This window comes from Perna viridis, chromosome 7 (assembly GCF_037379345.1).
Source record: "Perna viridis isolate PV_CMFRI_1.1 ecotype Kerala chromosome 7, ASM3737934v1, whole genome shotgun sequence".
Lineage (NCBI taxonomy): Eukaryota > Metazoa > Mollusca > Bivalvia > Mytilida > Mytilidae > Perna > Perna viridis.
Genome location: NC_142451.1, coordinates 16,098,219 through 16,117,720, shown reverse-complemented (window position 1 = coordinate 16,117,720; position 19,502 = coordinate 16,098,219). Strand labels below are relative to the sequence as shown.

The window sequence follows — 19,502 nt, the reverse complement described above, 5'->3', positions numbered from 1 at the left end:
AAACCCTACCCATAATTCCTTCAAGCGTAAGATATAGTTGTATGACAGAGGTGATTATGACAAATACCGACAGTTGATATCAGAATGGCAACGGGTGATAATGTCAGACGACATTGACAAAATTGTTCCTGAATTTTCAAATGTCATCTTGGATGCGGCTGGCCAATCGATACCAAACAAATTGGTGACGGTTCGAAAGGTTGATTGATTGATTGTTGGGATTTAACACCCGAGCAGCAATATTTCTGCTATATTCAGGCGATGAACATGAAATAAATCATAAAATGAACATGAAATGTTGACAAAATGAAAAATGGGATGGGATACAAGGATAATGGGGTCAACAAATTTTGATTGCCACAAGATAAAAGGGAGGGGGGTAGGGTCGAGCAATTTAGCCTCCTGTGGCGGAGCGCAAAGGTTCATACTCCTATCGAATATCACAGCAGGGTTCTTTAACGTACGAGGAACGTGGCATCTTACCCATCACGATGCACCACTATGGTTTGCGGTCAGGCTTTCCGTATTATAGCCTGACAACCCCAGCATGTAACACGCCAGGGGTACCCCATTCCACCGCATGGGGCACACATCCCAGTTGCTCTGTGGGCAGAGCGCTTAGCCCCGGCTAGGTTTCTGAGCACTATTTAGTCGCTTTTTACAACAAGCTTAGCGCTGCAGCAGGCCTATTCTTTTGAAATCCGGACATGCACGAGGCCGGTTCGAAAGAAAGACCCGAGAAAGTTGACGAATGAACCTAGAAAACTTATTCGTAAATGAGGTGTATGCACTCAAAAGCACGATGTAGAAACCGTGATAGCGATTGGACGAAATTCAGGCGTATATGGAACTTGGTAACTTTACAAGTGCGAAAAGCTTAACAGAGTAGACTTGGTCAGATCTTGCATGCCAGGTTGCGTATGAACAGCAGTTCTCTCAACAAGCATCTGTTCAGGAGTAACCTGGTAGCCAGTTCGAATTGTTCCTCTGACCAACTAGAGACAACTATTTCTTACCTCAATGCAACAAATACTCAGAAATCTGGCTAAACACTATCCAAACTTTGAGTTTTAAGATCGATCTCAATGTTCTCCTTAAAAGATCTGATGCTCTTACAACAGAACAAAATACTGAATTGTTCTTCAAGGTGCAATCTTATATTTAAAATAGTAAACAATTTGTAGATTAACACTAGTTTTGTATGCTTTTTCTAATGCATTTTATTATATTCCTTTTTTTTACATACATGTCTATTTTCCTTTTCACATATTATTTTTTCTATTTCACTATTGCATGAATCTGTATAAAACGAACGTATTAGAGCATGCTGATTCAATGCTAATATTTGTCATATGATAAGAGACGGATTAACATAAGCTTACTAGGCTTGTTGATGCATTACTGTTGTATTTATTGTAATCGATGTACAAATGTATTTATTTGAAATAAAGTAATTTTAAACTAACCATTTATATTTTCTCATTTATTTGTCATGATGTAGAGTTGTAATCCCGAAATTCGTATTATATTTATTAGAAAAAATACCGTAAATCTAAATGAATGTATTTGCAACGTATGTAACTTATTAATGTCTGTTGGTTTTTATTATCATATGACAAAAAGCGAAATTGATATCGCAATATTTTGCACACAAAAACACAGCATACAAACACAGATATGTATGGAAGTTCTGAAGGTGTGTCCGAACCTTTTGTTTTGATAGATATAACGTCAGCAAGTGCTGTAATATGCAATATGTTCTTTATGGCATCTTCTGTATTGTACACTGCCATGCATATATCAGTCTTACCAGAATATTCCAGTCGTTCCATCACGTTCCAAACGATCACTCCATAGAGTTTAACGATGTATCTTGTCCATATTGACGGTGTTCATGTAACTTATTTATACCTTCCGGTTTTGGTGGGGTTTGCGCAGTTAGTGTCTTTTTTCACTTCAGAGGTTCATATGTGCTGTACAATTTGTTCTACGTCTGTGCCCTTATATTGTTATCATGGTGTTCATTCGTCGGCTCTTCCGTTTGTCTGCCCACCCCTACAACAGTAAGAAATGCAATAGCTTTTTAAAAACAGAATAAGATGCTATTTACTCGACAAACTGAGTTGGTGTGTTTGTGTGACTATATATATTAGTGTGTATTTAAAACAAGTACAATCTTTAAAAAAAAAGATAGCCGACGCAGTAAAATTTGTTCTTTTTACTTATAATTTTCTACGTTTCATTCAGGAAATAACACATGGCACGCTATTCGAATTTCCGATACAGTTTTTCGAACGCCACTAAGTTAACAGTATTTGGCCAATCGAGAAACAAAATTTAGGTCAGGTGACTTGCGTTTCCTTGGAAGAGCGTCTTTAAGGTCAAAGGGTAAAAAGCGAAACTATACCGACTGCGTCGGAAAAATGTATTATTGAATTTTTGTATTTGTTTATTTTTGAAGTTAAAGTTCTGTCTTAAACTACTAGGTATTTTTACAGAAGCGTTATATAGTAAGGCAACACTGTTGGATTCTATTTGAGACTCGATCGACGGCAACTCCCTGTTTAACGATTGTTCTATGTATAATTTGACCGTATTGTCTCTGTGGTTTAGAGAACTTCAAGGATCATTCTTTATATTCTTTAATTTGGTGATCTTTGCTCGATTTTTCTAGTTTGTCATGTTTTGTCCATTTTGTAATTTTATGAGGCAAGTAAAACCAAAAACGCTTCCGAAGAAACATAATCTACACGACCTTTTAGGCGGCTTGGTCTGATAGAATATTGGGCCGAAATGTTCGTCATTATGAGTTAGATTAAAAACGTAATTCTGTTGTATGACCTCTCTGTACCTGCAGTCTTTCGATTAAAATTAATGGTATTTTCCATCATAACACGGTATCTTCTAAACATCGACTAACAATCAGATAAAACAGGATGCAACAAGTCTCAGTTGTGTAATTCTTGCTGCGTAAATGGTATGTTTTTTCTTTTTTCTTTTGTTTGTGTTTTTGTTTGTTTGTTTGTTTGTTTGTTTGTTTGTTTTTTTTTTTTTGTTTGTTTGTTTGTTTGGTTGGTGTTTTTTTTTTAGTTTTTTATCTGTATATGTCTAAAATTTGATTAAATCCAATAAGAAAGAAGTACAAATTAACAACCTGAAATTCCACACTGTGATATTGTTAAGATATTTCTAAACTGCGATGTGGCATCTTGTTTTAAAAAGAAACTTGTCATAGCATTAGATATCGATCTTTTAAAAAGTACAGACAAACCAATGGATCGTCTTAAAATATAAAATGAACATGTTCCATTTGACTCGGAATAATGAACAAACAACTGTTAAATTATTGAATTTCGTTGGTGTGTAGGAAAACAAAAAGAAAGCACTTTTGACTGTTTTACTAAAACAACAGGTGTCAATCTTAAATGTCACCGCTAAGTCGTAATCTAAGCTGAATCAATAAATAATTCATTTGCTCGAGTTGTTAGCGATCGGCCGGTGATACTGTACGGAGGTCTAATTAGATCTAATATGTCAGCTGTGTAAGGCAGAGATCGATAGTGTTGTGTATGTTTACAATGGAGGAAGATGAAATCACGCTGAATGTTGGAGGTACCCTTTTTGTCACATTTCGAGAGACTTTGAATAAATATCCAAATACCAAACTCGGATCTTTGAATGACAGCTCACCGTATTACCGGAAAAATAAAAACTACTATTTCTTCGATAGAAATCCAGAATTATTTAATACTATTTTAGATTTTTATCGGAATGATATTTTACATTTTCCAAGTCACGTTTGCTCTGGGTTGTGGCACCAAGAGCTACGATATTGGGGTCTGTCGGTCAGTGCTATATCGGAATGCTGCTACACAACCTACGTAAAATATAGCAACGATGATGTTGTCATACAAAACCTAAGACGAACTCTTGATGAGGGCAGTACTTTCACTCAGGGACATATTTCTTTAAATGCCAACGAGAGTAAGAGCGATATGGATATGAGTATTCCACCGGAAGTGTCCCTCGATTTCAGGAGTAAATTCTGGATATGTCTTTCTAATCCAAGGTCTTCCACCCTTGCACAGGTAAAAGCATTTTACAGTTTACATTTTTGTTCTACTCTGACCATTTTGTTAATGCCAAAATTATTATGTTTATTAACCTACAACAAAATTTCCTCGATTGAAGACCTTATCAATAAGATATGGTATTAAAGCAAATGACCCGGCAAATGTAAATCTATTTTAGACCTCTTTATACGTCATTATAAAACCATTGTCATATGGCCAGTACGTCATTGATGACATTACGTCATAAACCGACTGTTTAATACAATTTTGCTGTCCAAAATTAGGGACATATCAAGTTTTTTTCCGAAAGAATTCAAGAAAATAAATTATCACATGATGCCCCATTAATAAGTCTTTCTACGTTGATTTTGGTACCCCATACCGCAGTAAAAATTGTATCAAATTAAACAAGAATGCTTTAACGCCATTCAGTCTTTAAAACTATTTGGCAAAACGAATTGCCAAGATTCTTTTATTATATTTGAATTGATATGAAATTAAGCTTGAAGACACTAATGAGAAGAAATGTCTGCTTTGTATAGACTGTCACTGATCATGATGATATACGAGCTGCATTATTGTAAGGAACAATGTAACTCAAGATTCAGTTTGACATTGCATCGAAGCGAATGTGATTACATCACCTTCCCTACACCTCGAATTTTAGAGTTCCAAATATCTTCATTTATTTGCTAGGACAACAGTTTTCATGCGTCTGTGTGTGTGTTTGGCAATTTTATATATAAGAATATAAGAGAAATAAAAGAAGTGACAATAAGATTTGTATTCAACTTTAAAATATCACCAGACAACAAATGCGTCCTCATAGCACTATAAATTCTAATGACGAAAATAAGAGATCTTTCACAGTCCTGCAGAAGCAAAAATAACACGAAAAGCGTACTCTATCGTGAAAGTACAAGCATGTCGCGAGTTACGTATGAAGTCTTGTAACTCTTTTTATGCTTTGAAGTAGGGGTAATTTTTATATCCCTTATCATTTCAATGATAATTATAACTTAAAAACGCAAATTTTAAATAAATCTGAACAGCTATAAAAGAAATTTTTTTTAAATGTTATATACTGATCATACATAGATTCCATTAATATTCAAAAATGTCGATTTCTTTTATAATGAATCACGGAGGTGCTACTCTTTTAGTGCTTATAGAGTTCCATATTTAAGAACACCTTTTAATCCACTTTGTTTCATGCCAAAGTCATTTGTAAATTATAAACAAGAAAAAAGTTTTCGTCGAATCTTTTAAAGCTTAATACTTGTCATTTCTACATTGCCATACGCATGTACAAAAAGAGTTTAATAACAATAACGACAGGAAGACGCCGAAAACTTTTTTCTAAAACTTTTGTCTTCTATACGTACATCTATTGTACAGTCGCACATTTAATTTAATACTCAAATTGATTCTAATGAGTCTTTTTTTTTTAATTTGTTTTGTTTTGTTTTTTTGTTGTTTTTTTTTGTTTTTGTTTTCTGTTTTTGTTTGTTTTTGTTTTGTTTTGTTTTGTTTGGGGGGGGTGTACACTGCACAATCGGCAGCTTTTCTGTGTATATTTACATGTAATCTGTTGTAATTAAACATGCATCCGGTTGTCTTTAGTGTCGGAATTCTGAAATATAATGTCTACTGCAGCATCTGCATGATATTTTAGGCATTTTTAAGGAAATTTCAGAAAAAAATTAATATTTTCTGTCTTAAGTGTATCTCAGGTCCAAAAAAAAATAAATTGGTATGTTTCCTGCTACCATAACTACCCTAGTTTTTTGTGCCTTCGCTAAATATTTTATCGCTATTTTGACTCAAGCACTCAGATCTTGATTGTTTCTCCAATAATTCGATATAAAATATTTTTGAAAAATTGAATGATTTTCTTACTGATCTTCCCTATTTTTCTCTTACTGGTAGCCGGAAACAATACTTAGTCCAATATTGTCATTATTATTTTTGTCTACCTTATACAGATTTTAGGCGTACATTTGTATGTTGAGAATACTTTTCTATCTAAATTAAAAGATGACACTTGCTTACTGCTATTGCAAAAGGAAAACTTTCTTCAAATGGCATTATCTATCAGTGCTGAAATCATATATCATGTTCACATAAAATATACGTACAAAAAGAAGCGAACAGTAGTATCATGGTATCTTTTCACTATGTACTCGTAAGACTTACGTACACGTAAATCCTTAAAACGAACCCATGGGATTTGCGTATTAAGTTTTGTGAAATGACGCCCTATTGACCCATCTCCCCTTAATAGTGGATACTTTTAAAAGAACCAGAGTATTGACATTATGAAAATCTCTTGATATTACCTTTGTTTCCTTGTAATCGAATTTTATCTTAATTTGGTGTCTGATGGTTTCTCATTGAATGATACATAATTGTCGCCCTTTGAATAATGGCTTTAGAAGATCAAAAGTAGGAAGTATAATAAAACGAATAGTGAACATATGTACATGTAAATGAGGAGATTATTGTGTTCGGAGATCTCCCCTTTTAACAGTCTTTGCGTTCTATATAACTGTATAGAATTGAATCAAGTCGATTTTTCTCGAAGACCAGAGATATTATAAAACACGTAATAATTCCCATGTTTTGTATTGTATACATTTTAAGCTTTTATTTATTCATGCGTCAATCGATTCGATGATTTTTAGTTTTAATATCCCTTTGGTATCAAAGCCAAATATAAAACATTACTGATCAAGCATATTGAAAAACAACTATTGAAGGACATGCGTGACGAATGTTTTGCGTCTTTTAAATCATCGATATTTTATTGAAACTAGAAACGAATTAAGTATTGGTAAAACAGATAAGATTAGAGACAGTTGTTCATGAATTATCTATTTCTTTTTGTCGGTTCCTTTTTTTAAATAAACTGCTGTTAGTTGCTACGAATCAAACAAGGGACAGTACTATGATGAAACATTTACATTTTATTTAGTTTTGTCCTTCTAAATGAGGTATCTGTATGTACAAAAAAATGTAACAGAAAGGTCTTTGGACAATGGAGATAAGTCGTGAATGTGTCGTGTACATATATGATTTAGCATCATGCAAGTTGTAATCAATTCTATAAGTTATACAATGTCTTAATCATCATTATAATTCCACTAACACCACTCACTGACAATTTAAGTGCCATTAAAAGTTTTTTATGCAAAAAAACCATACAAGTAATTTCTCTATATAGATAATTATATGAACAAAATAATAACATATGCATGACATATACAACGACAACTGTAGAAATTTCATACACAATAAGAGACTAATTTCTAAGTATATCATGTATTTCCAACTTTAACCATCACACACAGTCCACACGTACATGTACAATGTACAACAATAATCAAGGGAACCAAGGTTATAGCGGTAATCAAAAGAATGTAATCCAGGGACAAAGACCAGACATGAAAAACATACATACACAACAAAGAACATAAAGTAACTAAAATCATATATACAAAGTAACAAAAGCAAATGAGCAACTCGGACTCCACTAAAAACTGGGAGCATGGACCAGGTGCACCGGTAGGGTACGCGTCCTCTGCTGTTTTGGAAATACTCGCCGAGTTGCTCATAAAAAGTCAAGTCCGGGGTAGGCAAACGAGGAAAGGAAAACTATGACACGTTGAATAAATCAGTTTTCATGGCGCAGATGGATACACCATAACGATCCACGAGTTCATGACGACCATAAATCTTCCGTAGTGATGACTTCAATCATTTAGCAACAGAACTTTGTTCCACAAGCCTATTTCTTAGAATTCTAGCTCGATACAAAATGTCTGCGTAGTTTCGGCAAGTACGAGAATCCTGTTTCGTCTTTTTTTTTATGTTTCTGATTTTGTTGAGCAATATAATTAACCACTTCAAAACATTTTCTCTTTTGTAAACGATTGAAATATTTTGAAGGCGTTATAATATTTTTTTATGGTTTTGGCTTCAATAGTCCGGAATTAGGGATGATATCATTAAGAGAACCAACAATTACCATGGATCTGATGGAATTTCAACACCTCCTATTCTGACATTTAACCAGGAAGTAATGAATTGTATTAACTTAAATCATTAAACATTTATCAAACTCAAGAATAACAAACGAGTTCTCTTAAATGGTAATATCAGTGATGATTTTTGTACATCTAAAATATCATTAATTTTAAATCTAATTTCTGTGTTTCTGAGTTATAACTCAACATTACATCTAACCAGATATTAATGAGCTAATCCGGGTACACCTTTCTTTTTGCTTTCAATGATGAAGAACGGTGAGCAATTTGTACTATCTACAGTCAACAGCAAAGTACCTGTTTCATGTATATTTAATACAGTGACTCATGATTTCAGCAGAAAATAATAAAACAACATCTGCATTAATATTGAATACATGTACATACATGTGAAAAGAATACTCAACAAGAATTGCTTGGTTCAAATATTATCCATAACAAAACATGTACGACGTATACACTAAATAACTTGTATAGATTATAATATGAAGAAGGCATTGCCTATTAGCGAGCACAGCATTTCTATTTTAAAAGGTTTCATTGTAAATGACAAATAGTTGTAGTCACACGCATGAGCAGTTCTTAGCTGAGAACGTTGGCTATTCATATTTATTTTAAATAAATTATCATTGAAATATATTAATATTATTATTGAAATATAAGTATATAGAAAATTTCCACACTATCCAAAATCCTTCCTGAGCCACCTATGATTGGTTTCAGACAGCCAGACAGTTTGCGCAATATGTTAGTACGGGCAGAAATATCTAAGCCCAACTTAATTCCAGGTGTCCCGTCTGTGACCTGCAATATGTTGGTGAAGTCTGGTCGTTACAGTATTTGTTTATGTTTTCACGTAAAGTTCACTTACAAAGTTCAAGATCATCTCAAATTTGGATTTCAATGTTTTACTGTCGACAATCATTCTATTACTTCACAGGTATTCATTCACTTGATGATGCAGTGAGTTGTCTACACGTTAATTACCACCCTACACACTCAGTTTATGTCTGGCACTGACGAAAAACATCAGTTGACTGAAAATTTTGATCATTTATATATACAATACGTGTTTTGAACCACAAATGCATATGTTCATTTGCCTAAAATTCTGGCATTTTAAAATTGTTTGTTTTGAACGTTAAACATTGTATGTAGAGCTATTCGCCACAACCCGAGTTTTGTTCGTTGCTTGTCAAACTCTTAGGTTTGACCGGCTGATAACTTCAACAAACAGATGAATTAAAGGTAAATCGGAAATTCATTGTACCGAGATGTCAATGAAAAAGGGGGACGTCTAAAAGGGTAAATATATGAGGAAAACGAGGTCGAAGATGTACATGTATAAACTGACAAGGACAAATAGTTAGAAAGACAAAAAATAAAAGTAAAACACACAGAAATAAGCAGCACCAACCCAACAATAAAATGGTGGCGATTCCAAGTATTTCTTGCTTCTTGCAAGACACACGCCGTGCTACCCGATGAAAAATGTAGTTCATTGGTCATTCTGGAAACAGACAGGCCATAACGAACAAATAGGTCATGGTTACGACTGTAGAACTTTCAAAACGATGACTTAAGTTTTTGTGTAACATATAATTCTTTCAATATTTCCTGTATGGGACATTTCTGACTATTTTGAATAACTTTCCCAAAAAATCTACTAATGGTAGATATAAACAATTTTGTACAGACACGTACTGCCGTGTTTAAGAAAAAAAGACATATTAAGAAAAGTTGCTACATGTATGAATATTGAAACAAGATGGGACTGTCTAAACCAAACAAGATGGGACTGTCTAAACCAAACAATATCCTAGACAACTCTAAATTATAGTCAACTTAAAAGATACATGTACACTGTGTACCAAAAGCTTTGAAATACGTTTGGTGTCAATTTTCGAAGTGGAATGCCATCGATTACCATTTGTCTACTTCTTTCAAAGGCTTTTTAATGTCACAAGAAACGACATCAAACGTACTATAGACTGCAACGTAAAACTGTTCGCGTGACATTTGCTCATAATTACAAACATTTTACAATCGATATCCGTTTACATCACACAAGAAGAAAGACAGCGTAACATTATTTTTCAATGTTTTCTTAGCTGTAATGTTCAGAAATTCTATTCTAGCTGATAATTATATCCAAGTATTCATCTAAATTAAGGATGCTTCTGAATCGATTATTATCCTAGATTGTAGAAACAGAGACATTATAATGATATACTTGTATATGCGTCAAGATGCCAATTAGACAGTTTTCTCTTGTAATAGATTACATTATATCCAGTTAGAATTCGGATATTGTGCATGCGCTACAAATGATATATAAAATGTATTTTTTCCTTTTTTTTGAAAGTAATATTAGGAATGACATTATTGATAAAATACCCATGGGACATTCACGCTGGGTTTAGATGAAGTAATATGATGCAAATCTTTATGAGTAAGGAGGTATTCAACAATCAAAGTACGTATTGGTTTGTACCATCACCCTATGTAAAATCATTTTACAAGTCAATAAAGAATATGTTTTAAGACTACACCGATCTACCGATCTATATCTTCATTTAACACTTTTCGCGTGTACATGTACCACTATAAAAGACATGCAATATCTTAACAGCCAAACACATGTGAACTCAATTGAAAAATACACTGCCGTTGATGCCAACATACAGATAATATCAGTTCTAACCTATCAGGGGAACTGTCAGAAGAGCCGGTTTTAGGACAGTTCTAAAAGTGTCGTAGAACAGTTCTAGAGCCAGCTCTTCTTGCAGTTCTAAGAGTGGTGGCTCTACGAGAACAGTTCTACAAGTCTGGGTCTACTGCTATAACTGTTCTAATTTTGTCATAGAACTGTTCTTCTGGCAGTTCTAGGACAGTTTTGTGAATGGTTAAAACTGATCTCATCTGTAGATGGTAAAACTGATTACATATGTTGTTCTTAAATGCAAAACGTACATGTAGTTGTTTTGTCACTATCACCATATCATTTGAGTCGACACCACTTCAAATAACTGGAATATTTTAATGCACTTCTACTCGAACATGAGCCCCGTGCAGGTCCGGGTGTCAAAAGAATATGCCTGCAGCAGCGCTAAGCTTGTCATAAATGGCGACTAAATAGTGCTCAGAACCCTAGCGGTGGGTTAGGCGCTCTGCCCACAGAGCAACTGGGATGTGTGCCCAGGTGGTGGAATGGAGTACCCCTGGCGTGTTACATGCTGGGGTTGACAGGCTATAATACGGAAGACCTGACCGCAAACCATAGTGGTGCACCGTGTTGGGAAAGATGCCACGTTCCTCGCACGTTAAAGAACCCTACTGTGGTATTCTCCCGGAGTAGGAACTATAGGGCTCCGCCACAGGAGGCTAAATTGCCCGACCCTACCCACCTCTCCCTATTTCCAGTGGCAATCAAAATTTGTCGACCCCTTATCCCTTTTTCATTTCATCATCATTTTAAGTTCATTTTCCAATCGATTGCATGTTCATCGTCTGAATATAGCTGCAATATTGCTGCTCGGACGTTAAACCCCAACAAACAAACAAACAAACTACTCGAACATGAACTGGAAGAATGGCAAATGTCTAGGAGACAAAAACCATACCAAAACTGACCCTGAAACAACATCGAAATGGGCGTCTCATTATAGTGTACCCTAAACGTATATTTATAAAAAAAAAATAAATAAAAAAAAAACACTCAAGTTTCGCAAACTAAAAGCTAGAGGTATATATCGTTTGATATTCAGGTTGATGAGTAGCTGTCGTGGAACTCGAGTTGTTTTAATGTGTACTAGGTACATAAAAATAATGTATGCTAAATTCACTTGTGAAAAATCTTATCCTATTTTATCAATATGAACTTTTGATAAGGTATATCTATACAATCACTAAGAACCTGATTTCACTTTGCAGGAAGTTACGTCATGAGGAACTATTGAGGGCCGAATAGTTCCGAAGGAGAAAACGTCTATTTAAGATTTAAAAATGTCTGTGTCTTCATTAAAAAAAAACTTTTATATTGTCCTTGATAATTACATGTACTTAAAATCAGATACTTTAATTTTAAGTGCGATGTGTCTATTTCAAACAAAAATGTTAAGAGAAATCAGCGGCTGTGGAAAAGTACATTCGTACCAAAAAAATAACAAGATTACGCGTGAACAGGTTAAACAGACGGACAGGCAGGTAATGGTTAACAATAGACCAGAAAGTAGAAGTAAAATTTAACCTTTTTCTTTTTATCTAATAGAAAACAATGTTTTGAAAAAAAAGATGCAGAAAAACCATGACTGACACAAAAACTCCAAAGCTTTGTACATAAACAAAATTAATGATTATACGAGTGAATCGCTAAGCATTCTCGTAACCTCATAATTCCCTACATAGCTATAATTCTATTCTATTTATTTTCGTTTCAATCAATGGGATGATTTCAGTTTTAATATTTTGTGATTATCAAAAGCTGTAACATCAAACTTGTGGGTTATTGAAATTGATTTGTTTGAAAATTCTTCAGGCACAAAACAGCCAGAAAATCGATATCTAATTTCTGTGACAAGAAAGATATACATTAAATGTCTTATCGTTAAGGAAACATAGCAATTTATTTTATAACTTTCTTAAAGATTTAAAGCACAATGTGATTTTTAATTGCGAACTATTAGCAGATAAAAGATTTTAGGAGGATGAACTTTTTCAACTTTCATCACTTTTGATTGCCAAGATCAACAAACATATTAAAAGCTACAAAAAAATCAGTGAAAAATATCTCGCCTTTAATCTTGTATAAATATTGATGCATACAGCGTTATGCTGTACAGAATGAAAGTGGTTACAGAAAGAAGATATTTGTTATTTTTACACGATGAAAGTCGTGTGCACTTTGTATAAATGTTAAGTGATGGGAAATAAAGAGAAACTTAGTGATGGTTAGAACTTACACAATCAAAGGATTGAGACAAAGTAAAAGAACAAAGTCAGATAACAAATTGTCTGAAAGAAGCACATAAAACTGAAAGGAAATGAGCAATATGAATCCATGTAACAGATCGTGTGTACCGGTATGAGTATTGAATAAAAAATCAAGAATTTATTTTCTTGATTGTCGTACTATCTCTCTTTCCCATAGCAATAATAAAATCAAAGGTACCACATCTCTAAAACGTCTTTTAGTTGAGTTTTAAGATTTTTGAGTTGTTTGTTTTCATTTTTACATGTGCATCAAATTTTTTTCTGCCCTTTGTGTCGTTTATCTTTTTACAACAACCAGTAATATATACATGTAGCTTAATAGAGTACCTATTTCTCATTTAATTAACGTTACTCAATTCGCATTTTCCATTTCGCATAATATGAATACTGCGTTACTAGACAGTGTTTATACGTGAATACGTTTTCAAAGTCGTAATAACAATCCGCTATGTCGTTGGTTCAATGTGTAAATTCTATTAATACTGCGTTCACATGATGTTGAATCTGTTGAATGTGAATTCCAATGAAACTTCTAACCAATCTTTATGCATACTTTAGGAGTTATTTATATAATGTTAAAGTCATCTTATTATGTGTCCTAACATGCGGAAAGTGTTCTTTTTTCATTACCATAAATCTTTAGTGTCCTTCTCTAATTCATGTTCTAATGTTTACATATTTTCCAGATCTACAACTGGATATACTTTCTCATGGTCTTCCTGTCAGCATTGCTTGCTATATTCCATTCTATGCCAGAGCTGAGGTTCGGTGTTCGAGATTTTAACACCAACCTCAGTATGGCAGAAATACATAAACGACTTCGGATTAACTCTAACAATAGCAAAGAAATCGCCATGGGAACGCAGGACTTTCCCGTTTGGATGTTGATCATAGATCTATTTCTAGCTGCTTTTTTCTCATTTGAACTATTGGTGCGTATTATAGTGTGCCCAGATAAGAAACAGTTTTTCAAGGATTGGCTCAATATTCTCGACGTTATCCTTTTTGTTGCTATATGTATTCGTTTTACAATAGAACGAAATCCAGAATGGTTTTTGATATCTTATAACATTGTTATACTTTATGGGGTCACCTATAGCGTCACGGTGTTCCGACTTTTCCGCTTTTTTAGACTTGCAAGACAGTTTAGTGGATTATATGTACTTTTACTGGCTCTTCGATCAAGCTGGAAGGAGTTTATACTGTTATTTTGTACTGTTTTATTATTTGCTCTGCTCTTTGCCAGTTGCGTATACTATGCAGAATACAGACAGCCTGACACTTTCGAATCAATGCTCAGTGGACTTTGGTGGGCGATAATAACGTTAACAACGGTTGGATACGGTGATCACGTGCCAAAATCTGCTGCTGGACAGGTCATCGGGTCAATGTGTGCTATTTGTGGAATTATCGTCCTTGCCATGCCCGTTGCCATGATTGTGGCCAACTTTAATGATTACTATCAAAAGAATAAGGACCGTGAAAAGTTTAATGAACTTCAGGCTTTCGAACAAAAACGGAGATTGATTACCATGGATGGGTTATAAAGGTGCAATATGACTTTATGGACAAACTGACGCTTCCCATATATTTTTCTTGTGCTATGTTAGACGAAATTCATTTAAATATCGTATTCTATTTAAGGTAAGTACTATGAACGTTTCGAACAGTGAACAAACATGTTTAGTATACTGCATGACTGCCACGACCTTCGACAAAATCACTTTTAAATGATCCTAATTGGAATTGCTTAATATGACTCAAGATCAGTCCTTTTCTACCCCTTACTAGAGATAAAATGACACAACTTGAAATGCCCGTGGAAGGTACAATCTATATAATGCAAGGTTAGAACTGTGAAAAAGGATATAATACCGTTTTACTCTAATTATACTTGATTTGTACTAAGCCTTCTGATTGGTTGAGTCTCCTAAGGCGACCTAAGTTATTAGTATAAATTGGTGGTATGCTGTGACGTCATTCACGTTAATTGGTCCACAGTTCGAGATAAATAAAATCTAATCTAAAACGTTTTGATTAAGGTTTACAAATGTGACTAATGGTTTTAATTTTTTGACCAAGTTATGCTTGCATAACCAAGTTTTGGACATTACGGATGTCTCGTCTTAAACCGCTTTGCGGTTCATAAAGCGTAGTTAATTATATCGCATAACTTGGCCAAATATTAAAAACAACCCTGAAAAAACGAAAGAACTCTGATTTTCAGGTATCATTTATTCCAGTTAGTAATCATGACAGCCGAGTAATTCTCGAAAGAGTGCAAAATTAATCACTTTAATCTTAGCTCCAGCAAAAACACTAATGGGTCTTCCGATGGATAAAAAAATCACCGCTTGTATTTAAGTACCTGTCTTTGTAAGAATCATGCAAAACCTGAAAAATGTGATACACCCCAAAAATACGTAGGCTTTTTACCCATGAATCACCTTTTGTATGATTCTTTGCTGGAGTGCTACGTAAGTGTTTCAGTGATTCTTACAGCATGGGTCCTACAACCTTACCAAATTATCATACAATTGATGGAACACCTATCAGGGACATGACCTTTGTTTGTTACGAAGTTCATCATTATCAAAAAAGAAAATTTAGATTCAGTACTGATAAAAATTTGTAACGGTTTGAATTAGTCTGAGAGACTGTGCAATACTGGATATTGCACTTATTTGATTAAAGTATCATTTGTATCATCAGAAATATATTGTCTCATTCGAATCATATCACAGTGGTTGAAGCATGGCGTAAAACCAGTAAAATGATTATGAATAAATAAAGCCAAAGGATAAATAGACGCTGATCTTGTATTTAGTAAATTGTTATATTATAAGATTTTTAAGCATTTTGTAAATATTGTAGTGTTTATTTATTATGTACTATACTTGTACACCGCTATCAGAATACATGTAGTTTGAGAAACTGAAAACAAACAAAACAAACAAGCAAAAACTTTGTATTACAGATGTGGTGCTGAATAAATTGGTTCTTTTACAGAACCATTTACACTAAGTAGGTCACCATACACCAGTAAATCTAGATCAGTTGTACAGGTAATTTAATCTGAGGTCCTCTGGATTCACTGCGAGCTCTGCTAACCAACAGTTAAAAAATTGTTCGGTTTCATATACATTATTACTTTACAAAAAAACGGCATAGAAATACGTGTTTAACAGGATTTAAATTTTGAATTTCAATTTAACGTCTCTGTGACTTGAAATCCTTTATACATGCACACTTTGTACATCTGCACCCGATTTTGAAAAAAATACATTAATTTTTCTTATTAATATTAATAGGCACTACGTGGACAGAAGAAGGGTCACTTTCTGTTGTTATTTATATTATCAATTACATTTTTCAATTCGTTATTAATTGTATATCACACCACATGTACAACTGTATGAGGGCACGTTTTTGTTGATTATTTGATAATGTTACATTTTTACTTTCATAAAATACTTAAATATGTATATCGAATTAACTTGTTCATTTATACCTGAATAAATCGTCAAAAATACGCTATGTGTTTGTTTATATTTTGTGTGGTAACTTAAGGAATTACTCTTTGGGGAAACAATTTAATTTTTGAAGTAACACGGATTCTGTTTGGATAAAACATTTCGCCCATCATCTCATTGACCGAATTTTGTAATGAGTGTAACGTCATCACACCATTTTAATGATTTACTCGTTGAATTTTGATACCGAAATTAAGTTATGAGGAATGACTCTTATATTTTTCGATATTATAGCTGTTCAATCCTTATAATTCTATCCGACAGTCAAAGTTACCCTCTGAGAGCCTGTGGGTTATGTTTATGTTTACACTTCAATACACACACATACCTTTACACACGGAATATTTATACACATAATCGGCTGCACATAGACAGCGGAGGCGGCCTGGACGAAGTGATAGTTGGCATTGAAAAATACGAGACGTAAACAATTCAACAGGAATACAATTATTACGGAAATACAACAAGGAAGAAGGAAAATTACAAGGTGTTTTCAAGTGTTCAGTCGGACTCCGTTAAAAGTTTCTTTCCCCGAGCTGAAAATTACTCTCTGTAAACAAACTTGACCGGTAAATTCAATGTGCATGTAATAAACTATTCTTGCGGGTATATTATCAGTTCGTTGCCACACTCTTTCGAACTACCCGGCCGCTATATTGGTTTCAAGTTGACTGGAGTTCATGCATGTATGAACTTTCTGGCAACGACGTTCTCGGCCAATCAAAAACGGCTATAAGCATGAAGAATCTCATGATTAGAATTATATTTGAAATAACCTCAATGCCCGTGGTGCACACTTGAAAATAACGTCACAGTCACATTACAAGATTTTGTCAAAAATACTTTTTTTTTATCAATTCAGAAAGCGTGTTACATCTGATGAGTAAATTCACAAAACGTGTCTGAACTTCACATTTTTTTTTTGAAATATTACATCTACAGTAATAAAACTCAAGGGATAATATTGGAGATAACATGGTCGATTATCCATTCCCTTTATTTCTAGATGAGCTTGGCTAATTTCAAATATTTTCGGTGGTAAATCAGTATAGACATAGACAATACGACTGGAACCAATATATAGTCAGTAGGCTTGCTTTGATGATATCATCAGTATATCGTCTATTGAAGTTCTGTCATGTTGATTATATCGTCTTTTAGAGATATTTCTGGTTATAGTGACCAGAAGCGACATTTCATAAGGGAAATCTCTGGAATTAACTCGCTTGAAATAGCAAATCAGAGATGACAAGACTACAATAGACTAATTTATTTTCTGCTTTCATCTGAAAGTGTTTGATTCTCTATCAACAGAGTTATTTCAGCTGAAAAGTTAATTCGCCTGTAGGTCGTTTTCCTGACCTGGTCTTATGACGTCTCACGTAAACCTAGGTTTTTGTGTTGTTTTCGAACGTATTTTAGAGAAAATTATGAATATACGTTTTGATAAAAAAGAAATAAGGTTATATTTAGACTATGTCTACTTACATACAACAACTGACACAAACATCTTGTGATAAAACACTTCCATAAATATCGTGGGGCATAAACCATAGACTAAAAAATACTAACGCTATGAGCTTAAAACAGATGTCCAGATAACTGACGCAAACACTGTGGGCTAGAGACCGATGTCCCAAAAAATGACACAAACACAACGGGCGAAAAACTGATGTCAGGAAAACTGACACAAACACCATGGGCTGGAGACCGATGTCAACGAAACTGACACAAACATCATGAGCTAGAGGCCAATGTCCAGAAAACTGATGTATACACCATGGGATAGAGACCGATGTAAAAAAATGACAACAACCCAGCGGGCAAGAAACGGACATCCAAAAAAGGCAAATAATGATATATAAACATCATGGGCTAAAGACCAATGTCCAGAAAACTGATATAAAAACCATGGGCTATAGACCGATATCCAGAAAACTGACACCAACCCTCATAGGCTAGAGACAGAAGTCCTGAAAACTTATACAAACGCCATGGGCTACAGACCGATTTCCAGAAAACTGACACCAACACCATAGGATAGAGACCGATGTCTAAAAAAAAACTGACACTAACACCATAGGCTAGAGACCGATGTCCAGAAAACTGATATACACACCATAGGCTACAGACCGATGTAAAAAAAAACTGATGTATACACCATGGGTTAGAGACCGATGTCAAAAAATGACAACAACCCAGCGGGCAAGAAACGGACATCCAAAAAAAAAGGCAAATAATGATATATAAACACCATGGGCTACAGACCGATGTCCAGAAAACTGACACAAACACCATAGGATAGAGACCGATGTCCAGAAAACTGATATACAAACTATGGGCTAAAGACCAATATCCAGAAAACTGTCACAAACACTATGGGCTAGAAACCGATGTCCAGAAAACAGATATAAACACCATGGGCTACAGACCGATGTCCAGAAAACTGACACCAACACAACGGGCTAGAGATGGATGTGCAGAAAACTGTCACAAACACTATGGGCTACAGACCGATGTCCAGAAAACTGACACCAACACAACGGGCTAGAGACAGATGTGCAGAAAACTGTCACAAACACTATGGGCTAGAGTCAGATGTCCAGAAAACTGACACTTCGGGTAGACTGATTTCCAGAAAAGTGACACAAATACCATTGGCTTAAGATCGATGTCCTAGAAACTGACACAAATACTAAAAGATAGTCAAAAGTTGTTTTACTGGATCAGCGAAACGGTGTCACCACCAATAATCATACAACCTGAAACTACTACTACAAATAGAAGATGAAGAATGACGAGTACATGTATATCATGACATTAAATACAAATGTCTTAGAAAAAGAACAAACGAAAAA

The 19,502-nt window shown here is 34.4% G+C and overlaps 1 protein-coding gene across 1 annotated transcript; it reads left to right on the top strand.

Annotated features, from left to right (window-relative positions):
• Positions 1-3,072: 3,072 nt before the first annotated feature.
• Positions 3,073-16,627, top strand: LOC148611538 (potassium voltage-gated channel protein Shaw-like). Its single transcript, XM_088592188.1, has 2 exons — positions 3,073-4,088; positions 13,798-16,627. Exons 1-2 carry the CDS (start codon positions 3,570-3,572, stop codon positions 14,656-14,658), a joined length of 1,380 nt encoding a protein of 459 aa, XP_088448314.1. The 5' UTR covers positions 3,073-3,569; the 3' UTR covers positions 14,659-16,627.
• Positions 16,628-19,502: the final 2,875 nt, after the last annotated feature.